The sequence below is a fragment of the Apis cerana genome, linkage group LG13 (assembly GCF_029169275.1).
Source record: "Apis cerana isolate GH-2021 linkage group LG13, AcerK_1.0, whole genome shotgun sequence".
Taxonomy (NCBI): domain Eukaryota; kingdom Metazoa; phylum Arthropoda; class Insecta; order Hymenoptera; family Apidae; genus Apis; species Apis cerana.
Window position 1 is genome coordinate 10,582,781 of NC_083864.1, and position 24,073 is coordinate 10,606,853.

At 36.8% G+C, this 24,073-nt stretch overlaps 1 protein-coding gene across 7 annotated transcripts in view; it reads right to left on the reverse strand.

Annotated features, from left to right (window-relative positions):
• Nucleotides 1–319: 319 nt before the first annotated feature.
• LOC108004022 (mucin-5AC) overlaps nt 320–24,073 on the reverse strand; it is a 53,073-nt gene continuing 29,319 nt past the window's right edge. For 5 of the 7 annotated variants that reach the window (XM_062084146.1, XM_062084141.1, XM_062084143.1 and 2 more), the window contains 9 exons: nt 20,620–20,695; nt 14,321–17,084; nt 13,906–14,104; nt 13,325–13,438; nt 10,863–11,030; nt 9,679–9,921; nt 6,395–6,661; nt 5,509–5,823; nt 320–5,212 (listed from right to left, as the gene is read on the reverse strand). In XM_062084146.1, coding sequence (XP_061940130.1) covers nt 5,159–5,212; nt 5,509–5,823; nt 6,395–6,661; nt 9,679–9,921; nt 10,863–11,030; nt 13,325–13,438; nt 13,906–14,104; nt 14,321–17,084; nt 20,620–20,665 — 4,170 coding nt within the window. In that variant the 5' untranslated portion in view covers nt 20,666–20,695 and the 3' untranslated portion in view covers nt 320–5,158. Of the gene's footprint in view, nt 5,213–5,508; nt 5,824–6,394; nt 6,662–9,678; nt 9,922–10,445; nt 10,489–10,862; nt 11,031–13,324; nt 13,439–13,905; nt 14,105–14,320; nt 17,085–20,619; nt 20,696–24,073 lie in introns of those variants that run through there. The other 2 variants (XM_062084145.1, XM_062084147.1) reach the window with 2 other exon arrangements.

Here is a 24,073-nt window from a genome sequence, read left to right on the forward strand (position 1 = left end):
ATTATAATTTTTACGATAGAAATTTTGGATAACTAATCGAGATACGATGCATCTTCTATTACTAAATTAGTTCGTGTATTTTCGTGTATTACAATTTTGTTAAAATTTTTGTATACGAAATTTTTTAAACGAATTATTTGAAGTAATAAGTTAGTGTATATAGTAAATTAGTAAATATTCATATTCTATATGAAAAAAGTACGCATTTGTTTTATATGAAACCAAAAAGATTGGAAAACACATGTAGAATAATTACATTTATTTTGTTGATCCAGCTATGTAAAATGCATTTGACGTAATTGTTGCAATAACTATACGATTGAACACCATTATCATGTTTTATTCGTCAATTTTTGAATCTCTATCGTATAATTACACATGGTTTTATAACATACGTCGATAGGCATACACATTTCTTCCTGATCCTTTTCATAATTCTACACGTTCATTCTCGAAGGATTCGTTACGAAGGGAAATCTTTTTCTAACTTTTTTTTAAGCATACACATTCCTCTTATAATATTTTTATTAGAACATTTATATATAATTAAACATTAATTCTCCTTTTTGGTACGATTGTTACACGCATAGAGTTGCTCTGTAAAATGTGTCCTTTTTAAACATTTTAATTAGATGGAATAATCGAATAATCAAGATGTGATGAGAAATTAATAAAGATTAAAAAAAAGTTTCAATTTGCTCATTCAAAAATATTAACAAAGTTCAATGATTACATTGAAAAAAAAGAATGGACAGCATTGAAAGAACAACTCAATACGAAATCTGACCCTCTAACGATTAATATAGTTAAATAAGATTCATTTGGCGCATTAACACTGGTTTTAATCATAATTTTTCCGAATTTTTTCCACGATATCACACACACAGAATCTTCTATATGGTCACAATGATTGTGAATTAATAATTAGCGATTATATCGTTAAGTAAGAGAAAAATCCTAACGTATTTCAATTACGAGATATTACATATTCTTCCATTATTATTAATACTATTCAGGAAACAGGGACATATGTTTTTCCAACGCTTACGTCGCATTGTTTATGCTGGAAATAGGTTTTATTCTCGGTAATAAAGCAAAACCATTTTCTTAATTAACAATGGCGTCGCACGAAGTTTGTCCTTCACTCACCCCGAAGAATTTTCCGAGAATTCACGTTTCATTTCCATTGCTTGATCAGCAAATGAGATCATTACGCTTATATTTCTATCTCTTTGTCAATTTTTTTTTTTCTTTTTACTCTAGATACAATTTTTAATCCGTAAACTTCTAAATCTTTATAAAGATTTCTTCTAACGTAATTACTTTGAATATATCTAATTTTTTATTTTATGGCAAATGTTTATGCATTATTGTGATTTACAATATCGTGCAACAATCTCTCTGACTATATTCGAGTGAAAAAGTTGGAATAGAAGATTACGTAGTAACGAAAAAATTTTTATTTCGAAGAAGCGACGCATCGAATATGTATAATATAATATAAATCCACCAAATATTGATGAAATATTATTTATGAAATAACGTGCTATTTTATTTCATAATTATTTCATATTATTAAACGACATTTTAAATTATTATTTCCAATAATGTTATTTAAGAATATTCATAAATTTGAGATATTTCTGTGTTTGAAATTGCATTATCAAGTTTATACTCAACGCTAAAATTAAAGAATTTCACTAAATTTTGATCGAAAAATTGTCGATATTCGAACTATTGTGATTTCAGAAAAAGATATGTTATAGTAACACAATTCAAGTATAAGTAAAACAAAGATAAAAATTTTTGTTGTTTAAATCGAGTCCAGGTTGATTATTATACGATACGATTCTTTCCAAAATTACAACAGTTGAAATTTTTTGATTACAAAATAGTAATCTTTTTAATTTTAATGTCGAGCGTATATCCTTCATATTTCACGAATAACAATATTAAAACATAAAAGATTCAAAATATTATATTATTTTGATTAAAATTCGATTAGATCGAATAATGGATTTTGCACGAAACTGTATAAAATATTGGCGAGAATAATTGTGTGCTCTTACACGTGTAAATTGTCATTGTCATTTAATTTCGATCGCGATAAACATTCGATGTTCGTGTTCTTATTGAAGCGTATTAAATTTTTTCACCATCTCAAATATTTTTATCGTCTTTGTTCGACAATATTTTAAAAAAATCGAGTATCACGAGCTTCTTCATATTTCTTTCAACTATAATATAATTATCAAATTACAATACTATAAAAATGTTAATTAATCGATACTACTATATAGTGTCTAAATAACGGGTTCGATAGAAACTACGAATTAAACCCTGTATTCCTGGTGTTATTTTTCATACGTGGTCGAATGTTTCTTCTATTCATCACATTTCGTAGAATCAAATCGTTCGATTTCGAGTATAAGGGATAATTTTGGTTTTATAAGGGAATGCGTCTATACTTTAAATTTCATAACGTGTTATAAAAACACATTGTATTATTCCACAAATTTTGTCGATTTATAATTATTACATATTTTTTATCTTTTTTTATTTTTAAATCGTGTCTTTAAACACGTTATATATTTTGTATTTTAATCAATCAAGTTGCTTTAAGGTTAATTGAAATTTGTGAAAACGTACATATATTTTGATTTTTCTGTAATTTGATTTTAAAATTGTTTGATTATTTTAAACGTTTTTTTTTTTATTAATTTTCATATTTAGACAAGTGATAAATAAACATAAAAAAATATATATTTTTTTTAATTCAGATTTGAAGATAAAAATTTTAAAACATAAACGAAGAATTAAATTAATTTTTAAGTTATGTACAATTCAAATTCTAGGCACATAATGTAATTATACGTCAGTTCTCTGCAAATATTCACGCAAAATAAATATTTTGTCTATTTTTTTTCTTTTAGATCAAGATTAAAATCAAAATTAAAAAATATATTAGTCCATTAGTCATATTAGTTCATATATAAAATCAATTATAATTATCATATAAGAGATAAAAGACAAAATATTTATTTTTAACAAAAGACAGGAATTAATCACATTATTCGTACAATAATTTAAATATACGGAAAATAACAAAAAAAAATCGTTATCGAATATATCGAGCAGAAAACTCAATCACAAAACTTGCTTCACGCAAAAATTAATCCTCAGCGGAAAGAATCTCGAATCATTTCTCGAGCCACGCTCACGAACAAGTCTCGTCGGTCAGAAATAACCGGTCTAAATTGACGATGAATCATTAAACCGATCGTTTATGTTCGTCGCATCGTCCGTGATTGTTTTCAAGCGATAAAACAAAAAAATGCTTTTTCACAGGAGCATTCAACGAAACCGACAAAATTTATGGGATAATTCCACGCATTCAAACTCGAACGTGTTCGAAGCCGTAAGAAAGTGAGAAAAATGGCGGCTGGCGACGAACACGTATTCGACGAGAATTAAATGACACGTTTCAAAAAAAAAAAAAAACGAACGAAATTCTTAACGAAAATCTAACGAAATACAACTAATTTACTCGGTGTATTTTTCGGTTGGTTTCTATGTACAATTATAGAGAGCAACCTGCTACGAATCAAAATATTTGTACAATGACAACAACAACAATAACAATAATAACAATAATACAATAATGTATATATATATATATTATGTATAATATGTATCTATAAATTGTCCGGGAGAAGAAAAGAGAAAGAGAGATGAAATCGATCCTGAAATCTTTCTAGATCCTTAGAGAAGTAACATTGTGTAAATAATTGTAATTCTAAATAATAATTAGTACATACGTTGTATATTATTCCTTTTTACACGATTAAAAACAACGCTAAATACGTAGGTGAATTCTCGAGGGAATATTATTATTTTGTTTATTTATTTCTTTTTTTTCATTTTTGTTTCTCTTTTTCTTTTACAAAGCATCACGGTTCATTTTGCCCGTCCAAATTGTCATTCATTGTCGCTGTATACTTGTTTGATTGGAAAGAATAAATCCTTTCGCATATGACTGACATATTCATGATCTTATTTTTAAATATCCAACTACATCTAATTATCCTTTTATTCATATATATATATATACGTGATATTTAAATATATATGTATACGCAATATGTATAATATATATATATGTATATTAAAATTGACAAAAAGGAGACGAAATTTATGATAAAAAAAAAAAAACTTTATGAAATCGAATAGGCCTAAGAAATACAAAGTTGAATATATCGTTGACGGATGGTCCGGATATCACAAATTAATTCCCGCCTCTCGATTATTCATTATCCAACATGTTACCATCTTATTTGTCCTTCTCTCCTCAATTAAGATATTTAGAACAAAGTAATCGTTTTAATATTTGCTCTTTTAAATACATACTTAACGCTCAATTCGTATGTTTGGTTCGTACGATACTTTAATTTGAACTTGAATCGATTTTACTAATTTTATCATATTCTAACACTAATTTTTGTAGATAAATTAATAAATGCGTATAATTATTAAAGTACAAAATTGTATAAATTGATATTTTCAGAATTTCATACGTTATTTTATTATTATAATTTCGTATTGTTTACGTTATCATCTTAAAACAAAAATAAATAAAATTACAATTTCTTATTACTCCATGCATATTTTTTAAAACGTTTTTTTTAAATCTTAATTATAAATATCACTTGTGTAAATTTTTTCCTATTACATAAATTACGATAAACATTATTTTACAAAAAAATTTTTTTAAATTTTATTTTATTCAACGACGATACTTTAAAAAAAAAGAATACTGAATTATCAACCGAGGAGAATAGACAAACAGATGGTAAAGAGTGTTCTTTTAAATTTACTAACGTGAAATCGTCTTACGATCGTCTTCGAAAGGACTAAGCAAAAATCTAAAGCGAAACACGATCTTCGCTATGGTCCACGTATCACAAGTCAATTTCCTTCGTTCAATTTACCATATCTTCCTGTCCAGGTTACACCGGAACTTCGTTCATTCTTAAAATCTCGCGGTTTTTCCATCATCTTCAATGATATTTATCGTTCACGGATATAGCAGTTCTCTGCCACGACTTACGTCTCTATTACGATTCGAACGAATGGTAATTTCTTTACGATCTCGAGTGGTTCACGTAGATTCCAACACACCGCCGGCAAGTTTGGTCGCGTATAAATTTAATGCCTGAAAAAGAGAAAGAAGAAAAGAAAATGAGAAATTTTCAATATCTTTATAAATGATATTTTTCCTGGAATACAATTAAAAAAGAAAAGAAAAACAAACGTGTTTCATGATTAGATAAACAAGTAAGGAAAAATCCTTCCATTCCTATTTATTGCTCGTTCGATAAATCACGCAGAATGACGCACTCTCGCGGCTCCACTCTCTCAACCAGTGCACAATGCACGGACCAATCGAAACGAATAAATGAAATCAACGATTGGAAAGGAAACGGCAGGGCAAGTTAAAAAGTAAATTACCTTGTAAATGAAAGCGTATTGTTCTTTCGTCTTGACAGCCCCAGCACGATCCCGTCTGATAGTGTAAACGACCCTTGGCACGTCCACAGTCCTCGTAATCTCATATTGTCTAATTCCTAGGTCAAGAGCTATTAACGTTCCCGTGCGTCCAGTGCCGGGACTACAGTGGACTACAATGGGTCCAGGGCCACCCCTTTGAAGTGCCCTCGCCTCGAGTAGCACGGCTATCAACCCGGCACCGTCCGATTGCACTCCGTTCACGGGCCACAAATACCAAATGTGGTATACCTCTCGGAACGTGTTCTTCTCCAAATTCTGTAAATAATCATGCGTTTCGATTACCAATTATTTCTTAAATCGAATTCGAGTCGTACTTTTTCATTTTTTTTAATTCGTTTCACGTTTAATAAAATTCGAAAATATCGCGTAAAGAATTCGAATTTAACGTGTTAACATCGACACCGTCGTTACTTCGGTCATAATTATCTATAATTGAAATTTTTAGCGGTCGCGTTTGGTTCCAGTGACGCGACTGATTCTTCAAATGGTCGATTGCGCGATAATGATGGCTGGGTCTACCGGTTGATGAGCCTACATCGTGTTAGGATAGTTGAGCGAAGAAGTGATTTGACGTGAGTTAAAGTGAGTTATAGCGTAACTGGGTTTTAAAGCAGGGAAGAAGAGAGAAGGGGGAGGAGATATAACAAGAGTGTTAGGATCGAAGAGAAATTGGCGATGCCTGGATTTAATGCGTGTTTCGAATTGAAACTAATTTTATTATTGGATAAAATTGTCGGCCATGAATATTTTTATCATTCGGGTATATCGACACTTTGATATGATATAATTTATGCAAAAAAAGTTTCCATCGTGCGTTATCGCTTACGTTCAAATGAAGCGTGGAAATGGCGTATTTTTCTTTGGTTTCCCTCTTCTTCAGAGTAACTTGAAAATCGCCGTATAACCGACGGCAATCGGTGATTTCCGAGGGCGGAATATACTCTGTACACTTTTCCACCCCATTTTCAACGAGATCGGTAAGCATGATGATCACTTTGCTCTGCTGCTCCCATATCATCCTCCAAAAATCGGTGACGGTCGACTCCATCGGTGCTTGGCAAGCGATGTAATATTTCGTCGCGTTCTTTGGTCCCTGAAAATCGACAACGAGTCAAATCAAAGCGTAAATCAATTTATTAGACGATCGGAGAAAAATTGAGTTGATCGGTGTTAATGATGACGCAAACAGGATTAAACGATTAACGATTTTCAACGATGAAACAAATTTCCATTCGATCAACGAAATTCTAATTCTCGAATTAAAATTAGTCGACGAGCTCCCGTATTTCGAGCCGATCGATTACAGTTAGAATCAATTAACATATTCAATAATTGCATTGTGCATAGGATACGATATCAATCGATAATATCGATCAGCGAGGAACGGTCGGTGCTAATTACGAGTCCTAGAGAACGTTGCCCTTTGTGAACGTTCGATGCGCAATTAAACGCGCAAAATGGAAATATTAAAACCGAGTCAGTTTGCATTCCTTGCTCGAAAACCAATTCTAACATTTCTCGTTTTTCTTAAAACTTTTCCTCTTCGTATCCTTTCCAATATTCGAATAACTTTGGTGATAATTGGTAAACAAAGGAAAAGGAGAATTAAAAAAGAATCTCATCGTAGATTGGAAGATGTAAAAATGTCGAGGCTGTTGTTATTATTAAATTATAATTCTGATATACAATTCAATTTCGCGGAAACATTTCGTGACAACAGCGATAAAAGCGAATTGTTCCGACGATCGATCGTTGTTTCTATCGCTGCACGCTACATTATTTAAATCCTTTAATAGCTCGATGGAAACAGGTGTTAACGTCCGCCCCGCTTCCGCATATTGCCATGCCTCGAGCTTATGCAACAGTCATTCTTCGCGATGCATTATGCAACGTCCTTTTCTCACGCAGGCAAAATACCCCGCGTAAACTTTACACACGCGTGTCTTATTAAATCGCCCGAGATGCGCCGACCTCGCCGCTTTATCAAACCGATTTTCCCAGATTAAAGGCGAGATTAAGTTTCTTAAGAGGAAACGAATGGTAAAAATAGCGGAGACGATGATAAAAAAATTTCTAATCGGAGATTAAAATATAATCGTCTCGTAACGCGAATAAACAGCTTCTAAACAGTTTAACCTTTTGCACTCCAAGCCTTTTTTTGCTCGATCAAACTAACAACTCCATTTTTCGATTCACCCGTTCGGTGAATTTCTAGCTAAAATGATTTTACACACAAATTAACGTATGAAGCTTTTACATTTTTAAAGTTTATATCGTTGTTTCGTGCGATATTTTAATAATAACGTAATTGTAAGATAAAATGTCGTTTTTCTTATTTTATCGAGAGCAATCCCAATAACGTACTCTCATATTCATTATCTATTATTCTTATTCTTTATTCATTCTATATTTTTCTTATACTACATCATTATTTTCATCACTATTTTCCTTCTCTCTCGTCGTCAATTACTTAACGAATAGAAATAATTTCGTTATTTAATAACGAACTAATATCTTGAACTAATATTCCAATTCTGTTCTCACATTTACTGTCTATTATTCTTATTTTTCATCTTCTCTTACTATCTTTATTTTCTTCTCTCGTCAGTTTTTTAACGAATAAGGGTAAAATAATTTCGTTATCCAATAACGAAAAACTCATCTTGAACTAATATTCTGTTCTCACATTCACTGTGTATTATTCTTATTTTTCATCTTCTCTTACTATCTTTATTTTCATCACTATTCTCTTCTCTCGTCAATTTTTTAAGGAATAAAAATAATTTCGTTATTCAACAACGAAAAACTCATCTTGAACTAATATTCTGTTCTCACATTCACTGTCTATTATTTTTTTATTTTCATCTTCTCTTACTATCTTTATTTTCATCACTATTCTCTTCTCTCGTCAATTTTTTAAGGAATAAAAATAATTTCGTTATTCAATAACGAAAAATTCATCTTGAACTAATAACGTGTTCTCACATTCACTGTCTATTATTCTTATTTTTTATTTTCTCTTACTAATTTTGTTATTCAATAACGAAAAACTCATCTTGAACTAATATTCCAATTCTGTTCTCACATTCACTGTCTATTATTCTTATTTTTCATCTTCTCTTACTATCTTTATTTTCATCACTATTCTCTTCTCTCGTCAATTTTTTAAGGAATAAAAATAATTTCGTTATTCAATAACGAAAAATTCATCTTGAACTAATAACGTGTTCTCACATTCACTGTCTATTATTCTTATTTTTTATTTTCTCTTACTAATTTTGTTATTCAATAACGAAAAACTCATCTTGAACTAATATTCCAATTCTGTTCTCACATTCACTGTCTATTATTCTTATTTTTCATCTTCTTTTACTATCTTTATTTTCATCACCATTTTCTTCTCTCGTCAATTTTTTAAGGAATAAAAATAATTTCGTTATTCAACAACGAAAAACTCATCTTGAACTAATATTCTGTTCTCACATTCACTGTCTATTATTCTTATTTTTCATCTTCTCTTACTATCTTTATTTTCATCACCATTTTCTTCTCTCGTCAATTTTTTAAGGAATAAAAATAATTTCGTTATTCAATAACGAAAAATCACACTCATCTTCGCTCCAACTAATTTCATTCCATGCTTCCAAAACTCGAAAACTTTGAAAATAATATTTCTCCCACGACTATCAAACTCAGACTAACGTTGAAAATCTAGTTCGATCCGCGATCACAGATCCAATTCGAGATGAAAAAATCTAACTCCATAATACAATTCCATAATATATCCATAATATAATTATTTAAAATCTTAGATTTAGAGATAAAAATGTGAAATTTTAATAGAATTTTAAATTTCAATTGGAATTATAATTTTAATTTTAATTTTTAATGATCATATCTAATTCCACAGTATATTATTTTACGAATCTATTCGTGAAGCGATACTTTAAAAAAAATCAAACATAAAATAAATATCGCCGTTCGAAATAAATATTGCCGCATCTATCCAAATAACTGATGGAGAGTCACCATTCGAAAGCATATAAGCGTTAATCTTTCAGAGGATTGAGAATCGAGCAATCACGAACAGTTGTTAAAAAATTCACTCACCCGAACGTAACTGGCGTTGATGTACTCGGTGAGAGGATCGTTGTTGATTTTTTGAAGGAGCACCCTTGTCTCCGGAAGCGGTATCACGTTCGCGTATCTGTTCTTCACTTCCGCTCCAGCGGGTAGCTCGTCTATCTTCGCCGAAACTTGCGGGATACCGGCGAATTCCTCGTTGATCGCGTTAATGTCGTTACAGAAAGATGAAAGCCCGGCGAAATTCAACGGGTGAGACGGTATCGCGCTCTGTAAAGAGGAAAATTCGTAGAAGAAACGCGATTTTTGCTCCGTTTAACGGAGTTGAGCGGAGTTTCCCTCGGATGTGTTCGATTATTATTATCGATCTTTGTAAGATCTTGCAGAGCAATAAAGGAGAAAGTGTTGATAACCAAAATTCTGATAATTTAATCGAGACATGTTTGAGTTAATAGGCGTTAATTTTCCTTTTAAATTACTCGAAACGCGTAAACATCCGAGATGTAAACTCCTCTAAACTCAATTAAATGTTGAATTTTATTGCGTTATTTCTTGCAAACCTACTATTACGTGAACTATACGTCCATGTTTCTCGAGGTTTTTTTAAGTTTGAAATAATAGAATTTTTTCTCCTAACAAGTGTGTAATACATGGTGTCGTAGCAAATATTTTAAAAATGTGTAGCTTTCTAATAACAACGACTACGTTACGGTATCGATACTACGTTTTACAATAATTTGTAAAAAAAAAAAAAAAAGAAAAAATAAAGTACTACTGAAAAACAATTTTATTACCTGAATAATTAACTTATATTTACAAGAACGTGTTAAACGTTGGCTACAAACAGAAGAATACGTTTGGCTAGGACACGATTAAAAAAATATATATTTTTATATTTATATATGAGATGATATTATATAAAGACAATAACAATCATTCTACTATTTCTATGCTATAATTTCGAATTCTCTTTCTTTCATAAAATCGCTATTGTAAAAAATAATTATCTAAATTTAGATTTATTTATTTTCTTTTTTTCACAAATAAATATTTTATTCGTCTTGCAATTCTTTCTCAAAAAAAAATGCGTCTTTCTAAAAAAATATTTTTATTCGTTATTGCTCACCAATTGTAATTCTATCATTCGATATGTATTCATATTAATTTTTATCTTCGATTTTTACGAAATCTTACGAGACAACGAAACTCACCGAATCTTCGAAAGTCGGATTCCCATAGCTCCTTTTCGAAGACCTCGCCACTCCTTTGCGTCTGACGCTGTTGTACGCGGAAACACTGTCAAGGCTGTAAGCGTCCAAAGACACTGGTCGACATCGTTCGCCGTAGTTAAATCTCGTTTGCCTTTTCCTCATAATGAACTGCAAATCATTTTTCAATTTTTACACCGCCATCCTTCTCTCTCTCTCTCTCTTTTTTCTCAATAATCGATATCTCATCGCTTTGCAAATTAATCATTCGTGAAAGAAAAAAAAAAAAAAAGAAAAAGCGTACGTAAATATCTTCTATTTTTGTTAAAGAAAATTTTTACTCGTACAAAAATCAAAACGAAACGTTTTGATCTTACTGGTTACGTGGGTAATGCACGGAACATCCGCTCGCAGACAAACCTGTAATTCTTGCATCCGCGAATAAAGGTATTATCGCGGGCTACGCCTACAGTTTTTCTTTTCTCGTCGGATGAAAAATCAAGCTCTATTCTTTCCTCGAACCAGAAATAACTGGCATTAGTTTCAGAAGATGTGTATCATCTTGCTTTGTGGATATATCATTGGATAAATTCCTTGGAGTCAAAATATACAGCGAGAATTAGACAAATCTAATTGATTCTCCCTTTTTAATAATTTTGAAACACATCTCGCGAATAATTTCCCTCTCCTTTCTTCTTCTTTTCTCACTTCTCTATTGAATTAAATCGTTATAAAGAGTTTCGATACTCGACAAAAAATTAAACGTTTATTACATTTTCCGTGTGTCTTCCTTTACTTTTTTCCTCAACAACGTTTCAAAAGAGTCGTAAATTCTTTTTTTTTTCGCCAAACTCGATTGATATTCCCGGCAACGATATTTTCAGCTACTTTAAAAATATTCCTCTGATTCATCAGACCATTGTCCCCTCCCGCGCGAATATTCCGTGCATTACGAGCCGATGACAATTGGAGAAGGGAAGGATTCGCGGAAATTTTCGAGACAAAGAGATCTCCATCCGTCGATAAACCATTCTCTCGTTTCGAACTCTTTTTACGATCGCCAAGACGATATAGCTCGTTATCTCGCTCGAATCGGACGAAGAGAATCGCCTCGATTCGTTCCACAGATAGGAAAGAAAGGAATCGTTCGAAGATGGCGTACAACGAGCGATATGGTTTCCGCTCCTTGGAGACACGTCTCGACGATCGGTTTCGACATTGGGACACGCGTGCATGGTGCGCACGAGGAGAAAACCAATGAAGCGGTGTACGGTTGATCTGTAATAGCCGATTCAAGGACGAGTGTCGTGCCTTGGGCGACGAAACAACAGCGTGCGCGACCGTTCTTCTTTGTCGCTCGAACGAGCAACGATATTTTAGGATTTTTTAAAAAAGGCTCGGCCTTTTCTCCTTTCAAGCGTTGTTTTCTCGCTGCGTGAAAAAGCGCAAACGTGCAAAGTTCCAACACACATACACGTCACAGGTACACATACAGGTATTTATCATTAGTTGTTTACGTACACTGGGAATAAATCGCAAATGTGGACGGATGAATACGTAACATCGTGCGAAACGAGCTTAACGCAAGCACGACGACGGCCTTTTAGATAGTATAGATCTTTGCCGACCTGCGCAACTGAATCTCGTTTCATTAGTTTCTTTCTTGAATAGGTTTTTCTTTGTTTTTTCTTTTCTTTTTCTTTCGTGACGATACACGTGCCAGCCCATATGCGTGCAATAAATTTGACAATTTATATACAGTTAATCGCAGAATTATTTACACAAGAAGTATTTGGAAAGCGAAACAATTTTTCTTTCGAAATCAATCCAGCTTTTTATGTTCTCGATGACACATTTGGATGAGATATCTTTCACGATGGATAATAATTTGATGTGTTTAAATGAGAAATCGAAGGACTCTTTGAGGATTGATTTCTCTTCTCTTTAAAGTAAGATTAAGAAAATTGCTCTTGCGTGTATCGTCATTATTTTATTAAGCGTTAACAAAGTAATTTAATTGTATAAAATAAATATAAAAAAATAAATCGAGATATTCATCCGTCCTAAAATGACGGTACGTATCACGAGAATGCTTAATAAAAATTGAAAAAAGCGATATTAATTATCGAAAAATGAATCTTTGTAAGGTGAAATATATTTTTGATGAAAATTGTATTCAAGTATATACTTATAAACTCGAAATCTGTATAAATATTCAATATGTTATTCTATTATTATTTTTCTACAAGATTTTTCCAAAGATAAAAATTAAAATAGTTAAATTAAGATTAAAATAATCGCGTGAAATATCCAAGGAAAGAATTTTCACTTCGATTTTGGCAAAGAAAAGAAGAAAAAACAAACTCGAAAAACTCTTTCGCAATAATAGAATATCATCAAATATCCGAAGAATCCGAATGGATTTTATCGATTTTCAAGAAAGGAAAAGTAAAAAAAATGTTTACCAGAAGGCCGGCCAAAAGAACCAGGCAAATCAAGGCAACTGAGGAGACCACGATGGCCGCCACTGCGTTTCCGGAATCCGGAATCGTTTCCTGTACCAGAAGAAATCTCTGAATCTGAAAAGAGTGGGTCAGTCGGCGGAATAGGTTAACTGTATCGTAATCGTGTACATTTAATTATCTACTCGAGCAAAATTTTCGCGTGGTGCACAAACTACGAGTTTCTACGGGTGCAAAAATCAAATTATCGAGTCAAACACGCGAGATTCTTTAAATTTTTCTTCAAAGAAAAACGAAACGAAGAGGTTATAATTTAAATAATTAAAAACGGTCATCTCGTAAAAGAATATTTCGAGAAAGGATCATAACTTGTGAGAGAGAAATGCGTTATTGGTAAAAAGAATAAGCGTGGAAAAGAAAGGAATATAAACACGAGAGAAGAGTTCTAAGAATTCTTCGTAACGCTTCGAAAGAAATTACGAAAGGAAAGAGACCAAGAAGTAGCGTTACTTTGTATAATAAAAATTATTCGTCGAAAATTATTATAAACGCGATCGACTAACTGTAAGATAAACTCCACTTACTTTAATCGGGAACGTGATTCGATCACGCGACTCCTCGTACAAGCTCGGCAAAATTTTTGTCATATTCGTGTCGAACTTTCCCTTTTCGTCCACCACGTAAACTAGTATCGACGTCATATCCGTCGACGACGACGGAGTCGAATCCGACGATTCCTGGCACGGATTTTCATGGAGGATAATTTGCTCGTCCGATACCGATCTGCGATCAGAACGATTCCTATATATATATATTTTCACACATATAACGAAGCGATAATACTTGTTCACCGGCGGAGAGAAAAAGTCTATCTTCACACATGTTCTACCGATGCTACCTCATAATACCTCATATTAGTCAGATCGCGAACAAAGCGTCCAAAACGAAGATAAACTCGTCTCCACCGGTGAACAGTTATCAGCATCACACCACTCTTACTTATTTATCCCGGAGTGCAGGATATCCGCCAGAATCGCCCTCAGTTTGTCCATCTTCGGACACACGTCGTATCTGCCGCCCTCCATCACGATGCGCACCAGCCACGTAATTTCCTGGCGAGGAGGCAACGCGTCATCCGGTTTCCTCGACGGGACGCCACGGGGCGGGCTCGAGAAGGTGCTCGAAATGGAGTGCTCGGAGGGAGTAGCAGGTGGAGCCACTGTTCCATCCGTCGACACGTTCACGCTCGACATAGGGGTGAACTGCTCGGTCGCGAACCGGGTATCCTTCGCGTCCAACGAGATCGTCGCGACCTCCTCCTCCCCTTCATCCTCCCCAGTGCTCCAGGAATCCACCGCGAACCCGTCGGTCGTCCTCGCGCCCTCGTCCACCCCGCTCCAACCGATCCCCTCCTCTTCGAGGCTCGTCCTCGTCGTGGCGGCCTCGTCCCTCGACCCAATTCGAATCGCCCAATTCGGTGGGACGAACGCGGTGGTTGCCCGATCCGTGGTCTCGCTCATGGAGGAAGGATCGTCAGACTCGTCTGGGGGGGTGAGAGTGGTTGGAGGCTCGTTCGAGTCGTTTCTCGTTGACGAAGAGAGATCGGGGACCGTTCCATCCTCCTCTACGGGGGCCTCCTCCGTAGTGGCGTTTCGAGGACGAGGAGGATATTCGGTGGGGTCGAAGGAGAGGCTGACGAACTCGTACTCGACGGCGGTCGTGGTAGGCGCGGGGCTCTGGTCGGGGATCTCGTTGGTTCCGTTGGTGTCTGAGGTGGGCGGAGGAGAGGATTCGGTCGCGTTGGCCACGAAGGTTTGCTCGATGGTGGTGGCGACGGGCGGCGACGAGGAGGTCTCCGTGGCGGGTACGAGAGGCTCGATGGAAGAGTTCCTTTCGGCCGAGGGGAGGTCGGTGCGGAAGCTCGGCTCGGTGGCCTCACGGAAAGGTAGCTCGTCCCTCGATCGAGGTTCCTCGGGCCTCGGGCTCACCTCCGTTATCCCGTTTCCCGTCACATCCGCGGAGACGGTCTCGCGGCTGTCGTTCCACCTCGGCACGTCGTTCCCCACGCTCGTCGAGCTCTCCTGGATCTCCGTCCCTCGCTCGGTGCTCGATCCTCTCGGGACGGACGTGCTGGAGTCGGTGAGGGCAACGTGGCTCGTGCTCGACGCGGTGGACGACTCGTTGCCGCTCCCTTCGTCGCGGTAGGTCGGCTTCGACCGTTGCTGTATACTGTTCTCCAACACGTCCGACGCCTCCGTCACGATCAACTTCTCCTCCGACCGCCCTTTGCCGATCGTGTTCTCCATCGCCTCCTCCGTCGTGACCTCGACCAGCCGGTTGCTCGAGTCGGGAGATTCCTTCGAAGACTTGGCGTAGGGGTAAGGTTTCGTCTTGTCCTCGCCGCCGTTCCTCCTCGTGTCGAGCTTCGAGGCGGCCGTCGACCTCACCTCGGACCTCGCAAATTCGTTCGTCTCCGCGAACGCTATGGTTCTTCCTCTTGGAACCGGGCTCGACGTCACGGTCGAAGATCCCTCTGGAAACGTTCTTTCGGTGGTGGTGGTGGTGGTGGTGGTCGTGGCGGTGGCAGCAGGAGTAGTAGCACCAGTGGTAAGTTGCACCAGTTTCTGTTTCGGATTGTTTTCGCTTGTTTCCTCTCGTTGAACCTCGACCGAGCTGGTTTCGTTAGCCTTGGCGGGATCTTGGATGCGGTGTCCGCTCGACTCGACGTTTCCAAGGTTGGCGTCCTTCGAAGTCGAGTTTCGCGGCTCGACGATCCGTTGAATCGCGGACTGAGTCACATTCCCGACGACCTCCACCTCCTCCTTCGGATGATGAGTCACGACGGTGCTCTCGATGAGGTTGGTCCCATTCTCGGAACCATCTCTCGAGACCTCGGCCGTCGAGGTTTTGTAACGATGGCTGTAGTTCACGTACGTGTCGTTGATCAACGAGATGGGAGGATCGCCCTCCCCCTTCAGCTCCGCCACTTCCGAGTTCTTGCTCGCTCTCTTCTCCCCCGATTCCTCCCTCTCCTCCTCCCGCTCCTCCTTCTCCAGGAAACGAACTTTTTGCAGGCTCGAGTCCTCGCTCTTCTTCGCTTCCGCCTTCGTCCTGTCTCCTTTCCCCTCCGGGAATTCGCTTCCGAATCGGTAGGCGATCGAAGATTTAGGGATCTTGCTTAGGGATTCCTGCCACGACGTGGTGACGTTCGATCGTTCCGCTTGAACGCCTCTTTCCCCGCTCCTCGTTCCATCCATCTTCCCCTCCTCCAATGCGGGCTTCGCGGTAACCGTGGTCAACCCATTCGTTCTGGACAATCTGTAAAAGTCCTCGGATAACGTCTTCGTGCTGGAACTCTTCCCAGCGGACGTCCCGTAGATCGAATCTTCGAGCTTGGGTCCAGGGTTGGAATCGGCGGTCGATAACCTGGCCAGTTGATCGGGCGATCCTTGTAATTTCGCGTCCTCCTGGATCGTTGGTATCGCCAGTTTCTCCTCCCTCTCCGCTTCGCCATCTTTACTCTCGCGCGCGGTTTCCAGATCTTTTTGATCGCTCGAGTTGTTCGACGGATCAACGGCCTCGTTCTCGACCTCTATCGATTCCGAGTTCCGAGATGCTATTTTGTTCGGGATTGTTTCGTTCCTCGCCGATATCGTGGCATCGGATGGATGGTCGATAGTTTCGGTGGATAGTTTCTCCGAGGTGTTTAGGGGATCTTCCGTCGTGTTTGCGGCGATCGTGGTGAAGAGCAGCAGGAGAACACCTGAAACGTACGCGAAATACGCGTGATGATACGATATTTGAGAAATATTTATATTGTTTCTGAACAAAGAGGGGAAATAAATAGAGGCGATTCGAAATATCTTTCAAAACATCTTTTAAGATAGATTTCACGATCTATCGAACGCTCTCTGGTGTGATATCAAAATATTTAAGAAATATTTATATTGTTTCTGAACAAAGATGGGAAATAAATAGAGGCGATTCGAAATATCTTTCAAAACATCTTTTAACCTTAAATTTCACGATCTATCGAACGCTCTCTGGTGTGATATCAAAATATTTAAGAAATATTTATATTGTTTCTGAACAAAGATGGGAAAAAATCGAGCGGAAATAAATAGAGGCGATTCGAAATATCTTTCAAAACATCTTTTAAGATAGATTTCACGATCGCTCTCTAGTGTGATGTCATATCAAAATATTTGAGAAATATTTATATTGTTTCTGAACAAAGAGGGGAAATAAATAGAGGCAATTCGAAATATCTTCCAAAACATCTTTTAAGATAGATTTCACGATCTATCGAAAGCTCTCTAGTGTGATATCAAAATATTTAAGAAATATTTATATTATTTTTGAACAAAGAGGAGAAAAAATCGATATTTTTTAAGATAGATTTCACGATCTATCAAAGTGATATCAGAATGTTTCTTCGTCGATCTGTCGGTATTCCATTTTTTCAACATTCCATATTCGTCTTATCGAACAGGATTGCGTAAATGAAAAACCAAGTAATGTATATGCATGCTGCGTGTACAACTGTAATTACATTCGCATTTATAGGTTACCGTAGGATTAAACGGGATAAAGAAAAATTAGAATAAAACGATAACGAATTGAACGAAACTGGGGATAAGGATTTTATGCGCGCACATAAACATTTTCACGTATATTTTCAATTATATTCGAGCGATTAATTAGCGTCGGTATTTTTGAACAAACCCTCCATTAAACATACTCGCGAGATAATTGTTCTTGACAATTTTACGAAGATCTTTACAAATATCGATCTTACCTTATATACCTTATTTACGCTTATTTATGTTATTTTCAATAACGATTTATCGACTCCTCCCTCTCCTTGCCTATTCGAGATGAAGCGATAGAAAAAAAAAAAAAAAAAGAAAAACAAAATATTTCCGCAAATAGCAAGCAACAAGTCGAGTCCCGTTTCGATCGTTCCATAAATCTCTGAATGAACGCCCTAACCTTTCTCGACAACGTGAACCGCTACATTATTTGGAAAACCCGTGACGAGTCGTTCATTGTTCGATCGTTAAACCGTGGCCGAACAGTGTGACCGAGGATCGTGATACGAGGACCACGTGCGAACACCCGAGCGGATATATTGACAACGGTGACTGGTTTCTCACAGCCGGGATGAAATAAAAACGTCGGCGTGCCGTGCTCGATCCTTTTAATGGGTCTAGAAACCGGTTGGTCGAGAATTACTCAGCCAGGAATCGAGAACCGATTTATGGATTCCGTCGTGTCGCAGTTGCAGTACCCCGACGCGTACCGCGTTGCGACGGATGCAAAAAAGAGAAAAAGAAAAAAGGGGAAAAAATGCGTATGCACCGCGCGCTGCGTGTGCTTCGCCCCGTGCTTCTCTGAATGTTAAACAGACCGCGAGATTATGCGGCGGATTTTAAGTATGCGTGCCCGATCCCTACCGATGCGGACAGGTTACGTGAAAATGCGCACTTGTGCCTCTCCCGTGCAAAGTTAGGTTATGCGCTCGGCTCACCGTGTCGCGCGCGTGATCAATGGCGCCCTCGAGCGTCGCTTTTCGGTAAATTTTGCTTCCACGAACGCGATACAAATTGAATAGGAGGGATTCGGGTGGGATGATTCTTGGAAATGAAACGTACGGGGAAACTCGTTCTAGTCCGTGAGTGGAATTATTTAAGAAATATATATATGTTTTCGCCTTTCTTGGGAAGAGATGTTTAGAGAAAGAGAACGTTGGAAATTTTGTTTCGAATCTTTTTTTTTTTTTTGGAGTAAAATAAGTCTGGAAATTCGTTCGTAAACGATAATGAAACGAAAATAAAAGATATCGAGTAAACTGGAAATTATGGAAAAACGTGTGTTACGCCTACGTGAATTATCATATTTTTAACGAGTACGCGAGATCTGTATAATTATGTTACGCGATTGAATTATATCGTTTCTGGTATGCGAATTAAAAATTTTACACCGTCTTAACGAGTATAATTTAGAACGGTTGAAAGGCTTTATTAACGCGAGAATTGAACCAATTGTGTGTGTACCGTGCGTTCAAGAAAGAATTCCGCTTTCTAATTCTTTAATCGATTCGATCCTTGGTTTGTTAATTCTTCGCGAAGTCATCAGATCGGAACGGATCATCCGGTAATATAATAACACGAATTCGGTTGGAAAGGCCAACTTAAAAGGAAACTTTCGATTTCAATTTGTGTACAATGAATGAGCACAAAGGACTTTCAATTTCGGTATCACTATTTTTTTCTTTCCTTTTCTTTTACACCGATAATTCATACCACCGATCTTTCCCTTCGATTCTATCCTAAGATTTATCCCAATCTTCTTTTAAAACGATACAAAAACTCTCTTCAAAAGTCCAAAAAACCAACATCAATTTCCTCTAACGCGTCTTCAGCTAATTTAAAAAAAAACAACTATTAAAACTCGTTTAAACTGATAATTCTAGTATCTAGAAAAGCAAAAACGTAATTTCTTTGCGATCAATTTAATAAACATCGCCTTTTTTCGACCCATTCTAAACAAAGTGTCACCGCTCTCCATGATAAATTCGCGAAAGTAAAAAGCCAGCCCGAATGCAACTACAGCAAGAGGAAAGTTGGATCGAACGCAACGGTAAATTCGTATTGTCAAGGCAAGTGTTACGGTTTCAGCTCGGCATGCCGATCCTAACAGTACTCGATGATGGCCGGCACGGCATGGCTCCCCCTCGATGACCAACCTTTGCAACACGATGCAACGCGATTGCACTCGAGTGATACCGTGGTTACGCGCTCTCTGTGATCAAATCCTTCGCTTTGCGGCCATTTATCTTCCTCCTCACGAGATTTATATACATATAATGTTATATACATAACATTTTCAAATGTCAATAACGATTTATCGACTCCTCCTTGCGTATTCGAAATGAAGAAAAAAAAAGAAAAAGAAAATATTTCTGCAAATAGCAAGCAACAAGTCGAGTCCCGTTTCGATCGTTTCGTTATATATATATATATAAGTGAAGCAAGGGTTTGATTACGATCGATTTGATCGAAATGATAATTCGTAATAGCAATCTGATTATCTAATAATAATCTATCAAATAAATCATCAAAAGAAGAAAAGGTTTCTAAGAAGAGAAGGAAGAAACACGGTAACTTTGTTCGAACACGTTAAAATTACCATTCACCTCGATCTCTTAAGCTGTTCCGTGAATTATACGCATTATGCGGTTAATGGATTATGCAAATCGATCAATAGGTATATGGGTTTGCAACGTGTGCGCTTACCTGTGCATACTCTCAACACGAGTGGCACTCTTCTTCTTCGAGTCATCTCACCGTTCGTTAGATCTCCCCGTGGAATCTGAAAATTAAAATTCGATTTACGCTCGTCCGTTAATGACTCGTTACTCGTTTTCTACTATTTGCTCAAGTGATTAGACACGTTTCTCGATTCCAAGTTTTCAATAACCAAGTTTTTTTTTTCTTTCGATCGAAAGTATTCAAAAGGATTCTTTTTTCACCGGAAGGATTTTTTGTCCGTTTTTTCGATCAACGAGTACGTTACATTTATTTATGGATAGAAATTTGTTACATTTTTTTACATTTCGTTTATTTCCAAATAAATTATTCGCGTTGAAATATTATTGCAAAGTTTTTATCGATCGTTTAATATCTATTTTTAATCACGCTGCCTTTCAATATCGTCCTTGTCGATATCCAATCAATCGTAACGAAGATGAATGCTTCTCGAACGCGGTTCCTCGCGCGGATAGCTTTTAGTATTATTTTTTTGCGGCGAAAATGAACGATCGATTACTCGCAAAACAGAAGAAAAAGAAGAGAAATAGATATATTTAAAAGCTTCAGAAACGTTCTCCATTGCGACAATCTAACAATGTTAATAATAACAAAAAATACATTTCATTCGCAAGAGTAACAATATTTCCCTAAACGAAAAACCAAAAATTTATCCTCCCATTTAAAATTGGAACTGTTCGTCGTGAAAATAAAATCAAGCGGAGCGGAAAAGCGATGCAAATTTTCGTTGCGGTTGTCGCGGAAATGATACAAAGGAAAAAGAAAAAGGAAAAAAGAGAGAGAGGAAAAAAGGACGGTAGAAAGTTAAAAGCCGAGCGTAACTTTTGCGCTGGCCTCGAGTTCGGTGGGAAATTTCCAACGTTTCGACTCGTCGAGTGCTGAATTTTTGCCCGACACACCTTCGACGATCCATTGTCCCTCCTGAAGATGGATAAACGCGTGGATACACGCGCGTGTGACCTCGTTCGACTCGCCCCGTGCTTTAATCCACCGGCGGAAGTTGGAGAACGAGTTGGAAACGTTTTATGGAAGCTCCTGTAGGCGATCGTGTAACGAGTTTCCACGCGATTTCGCAGCAACGCTTCATAAAACGAGTATTCGGAGTTTGGACCAGAAATGGTTGATGCATCGGAGAATAGATTTCTAGATAGAAATTACGAATGTTCGAATCAATTGCAGAGGAAAGAAGTTATACCGTTAAATAAAGTATGGACTAAATATCGAAGACACGTTTGACGAATGGGATTTGATAAGTGATGACGAGAAGGGAAACGTGTTCCATTCCATTAACCATATGCACCAACTTTTCCTCATTCCAGGTATTCTTGCATAAATTTAAAGTTTCTTCATTAAAACTGGAGGAGAGATTATATAGATTCCTTCTCTCTCCCCTCCCTTCATTTAATTTAGATCACATTTGGATAACGATTATGCATCTTGCTACTCCAAACTTGCAGTATATTCCTTTGTTCTTTTGTTTCGAAAACACTTGTTCGTTTGAATATTTCTTTTTTAAGAATTTAAGAATAAAAGAAGGGACGAACTTTTTCTTACATTGTTCGAAATGTTAATAAAGTTAGAAGGAACGACTAACGAATAGAAGGAGCGTAATTATTCGAGTTAAGAGGTCGCGTTGACCAGAGAATTTGTTTATCGCCGGGACGAATTTTTATGTAAATTTATTGGCTCGTTTATATTCAGGCTGGGATATAATGTCAGAGTTGCAAAGTTTTCGACGAGTCGAAGGAATCGAGTTAAGATGATGATTTTTGTCACGTCCCTGTTTACAAAGATTTCGTGGCAATAATTTCGAATGTGACAGTAGTAGCAATAGCGTTTCTCCTTTTCTTTTTGGTCAAACTGTATTTTTCTCCTTTTTTAAAGATCTCTGAACGATGCTCGGCTCGGAATGACGACGATTGAGAAAAAGCCTCCTTTTCGAAAGAAAGATTTTTATTACAATTATTTTTAGAAAAGAGATAATAATTTTTGAGATATAAAGTAATAATAATATTTCTTGTGGTTGTATAATATATTTTATGCTTCACGCTGTATTCACTCGTAAATAGAATTCTCCATACCCGGGGAGGCCATAGTCCATGGCCTTAAGCAACTGACCGCTATAGCGCGTAATTACCTTCCAGACTGACATCATTTTCTCCTTTGAATCCACAATGTCTTTATCGTACGTCGTCGTTTCGTGACTGAATTCGCCAATTCTTAATTAGCAACGATCTTCCGTTTGTGTGTGCGTGTGTGTGGGAGGACAGAAACGGGTCGACGAGGGCAAAGAAACCGAATTGCTCGTAGCACACGTACATGCGTGTGTGTACATTGTGTAGAAAAGTGTTGCGAAGCCGATTGAAACTATGGAGGATCGTTTTTCACGAGATATTATTCCTTCGAATCCGTGCGTCACGCGTCGTAAAATAATTTGCCACGAATAGGATTAAAATTATTGGTGGAAAATTTTGTAATAATAATAATCGTCTCGACGTGAGAATGATCGAGGGAAAGGAGGAATATTAAAATATTCGTTGATCCACGTTGATACGATCGTGAGATTTATTTAAAGAGAAAAAAATGGGAAAAATGAATAATTCGTTTTCTTCGGCGCACGAGAGCATTCTTAATATCATCTGGCAGGGATGATTTGGATGGTCGTTGAAAGGAGGTCGACCTCAAGACACGTGAATTAAATTAATACAAGTTAGAGCGGGCCGGGAACGAGGTCTCATTTCGCTCGACGAAGAATTTTATTTGCCTTCTTGATCCGACAAACAAGATCACTTTTCATTTGGACACATTTCTTCATTACGACCGTATATTCTCGTTATTCGTGCTGCCTGAGATCTGAAACGTTTCATTGTTCAATTGATTGATTACATAAATGATACAGACGTTAAAATTATTCCTTATTTTACGTTTATTTTATTTCCAAGAGTTGGAAGAGAGAATTTATGATTTCCTTTTCTTCACGCGACAATATCTCGCGAATAACCGTGATAATATATTCCATCTTTCGGAAAACGTTTCAAAGATCGAGATTCCTCGCTTTTAACGATCCGTGCAAGCGTTGAAAGAACTTATTTATTTTCAAAGCAATAACACACGTTAAAGGCAACCGATTGAAAATAAATATTTAAATATTAACCGAATAGAAATTCAGTCAAAATCTTATTCATCCGCTTATTCTTCTCAAAAGCTTATTTTTCTTGCTCATAATAACAATAACGATGATCCTTGTGGCCAGAGAAATACTTTGAATTTCTTGTTTTCGTATCCTTCTCTTCGCGCCCCCGAGCATATATATGCTTCTCTCCAACTTTTGAGGTACATATTTTCCGTAACACGACCCATATTTTCAGGGAAGATAGTGATTTTTGTTTTCCTTCGTAAGAAAACTTTTTCTTTCTTTCGT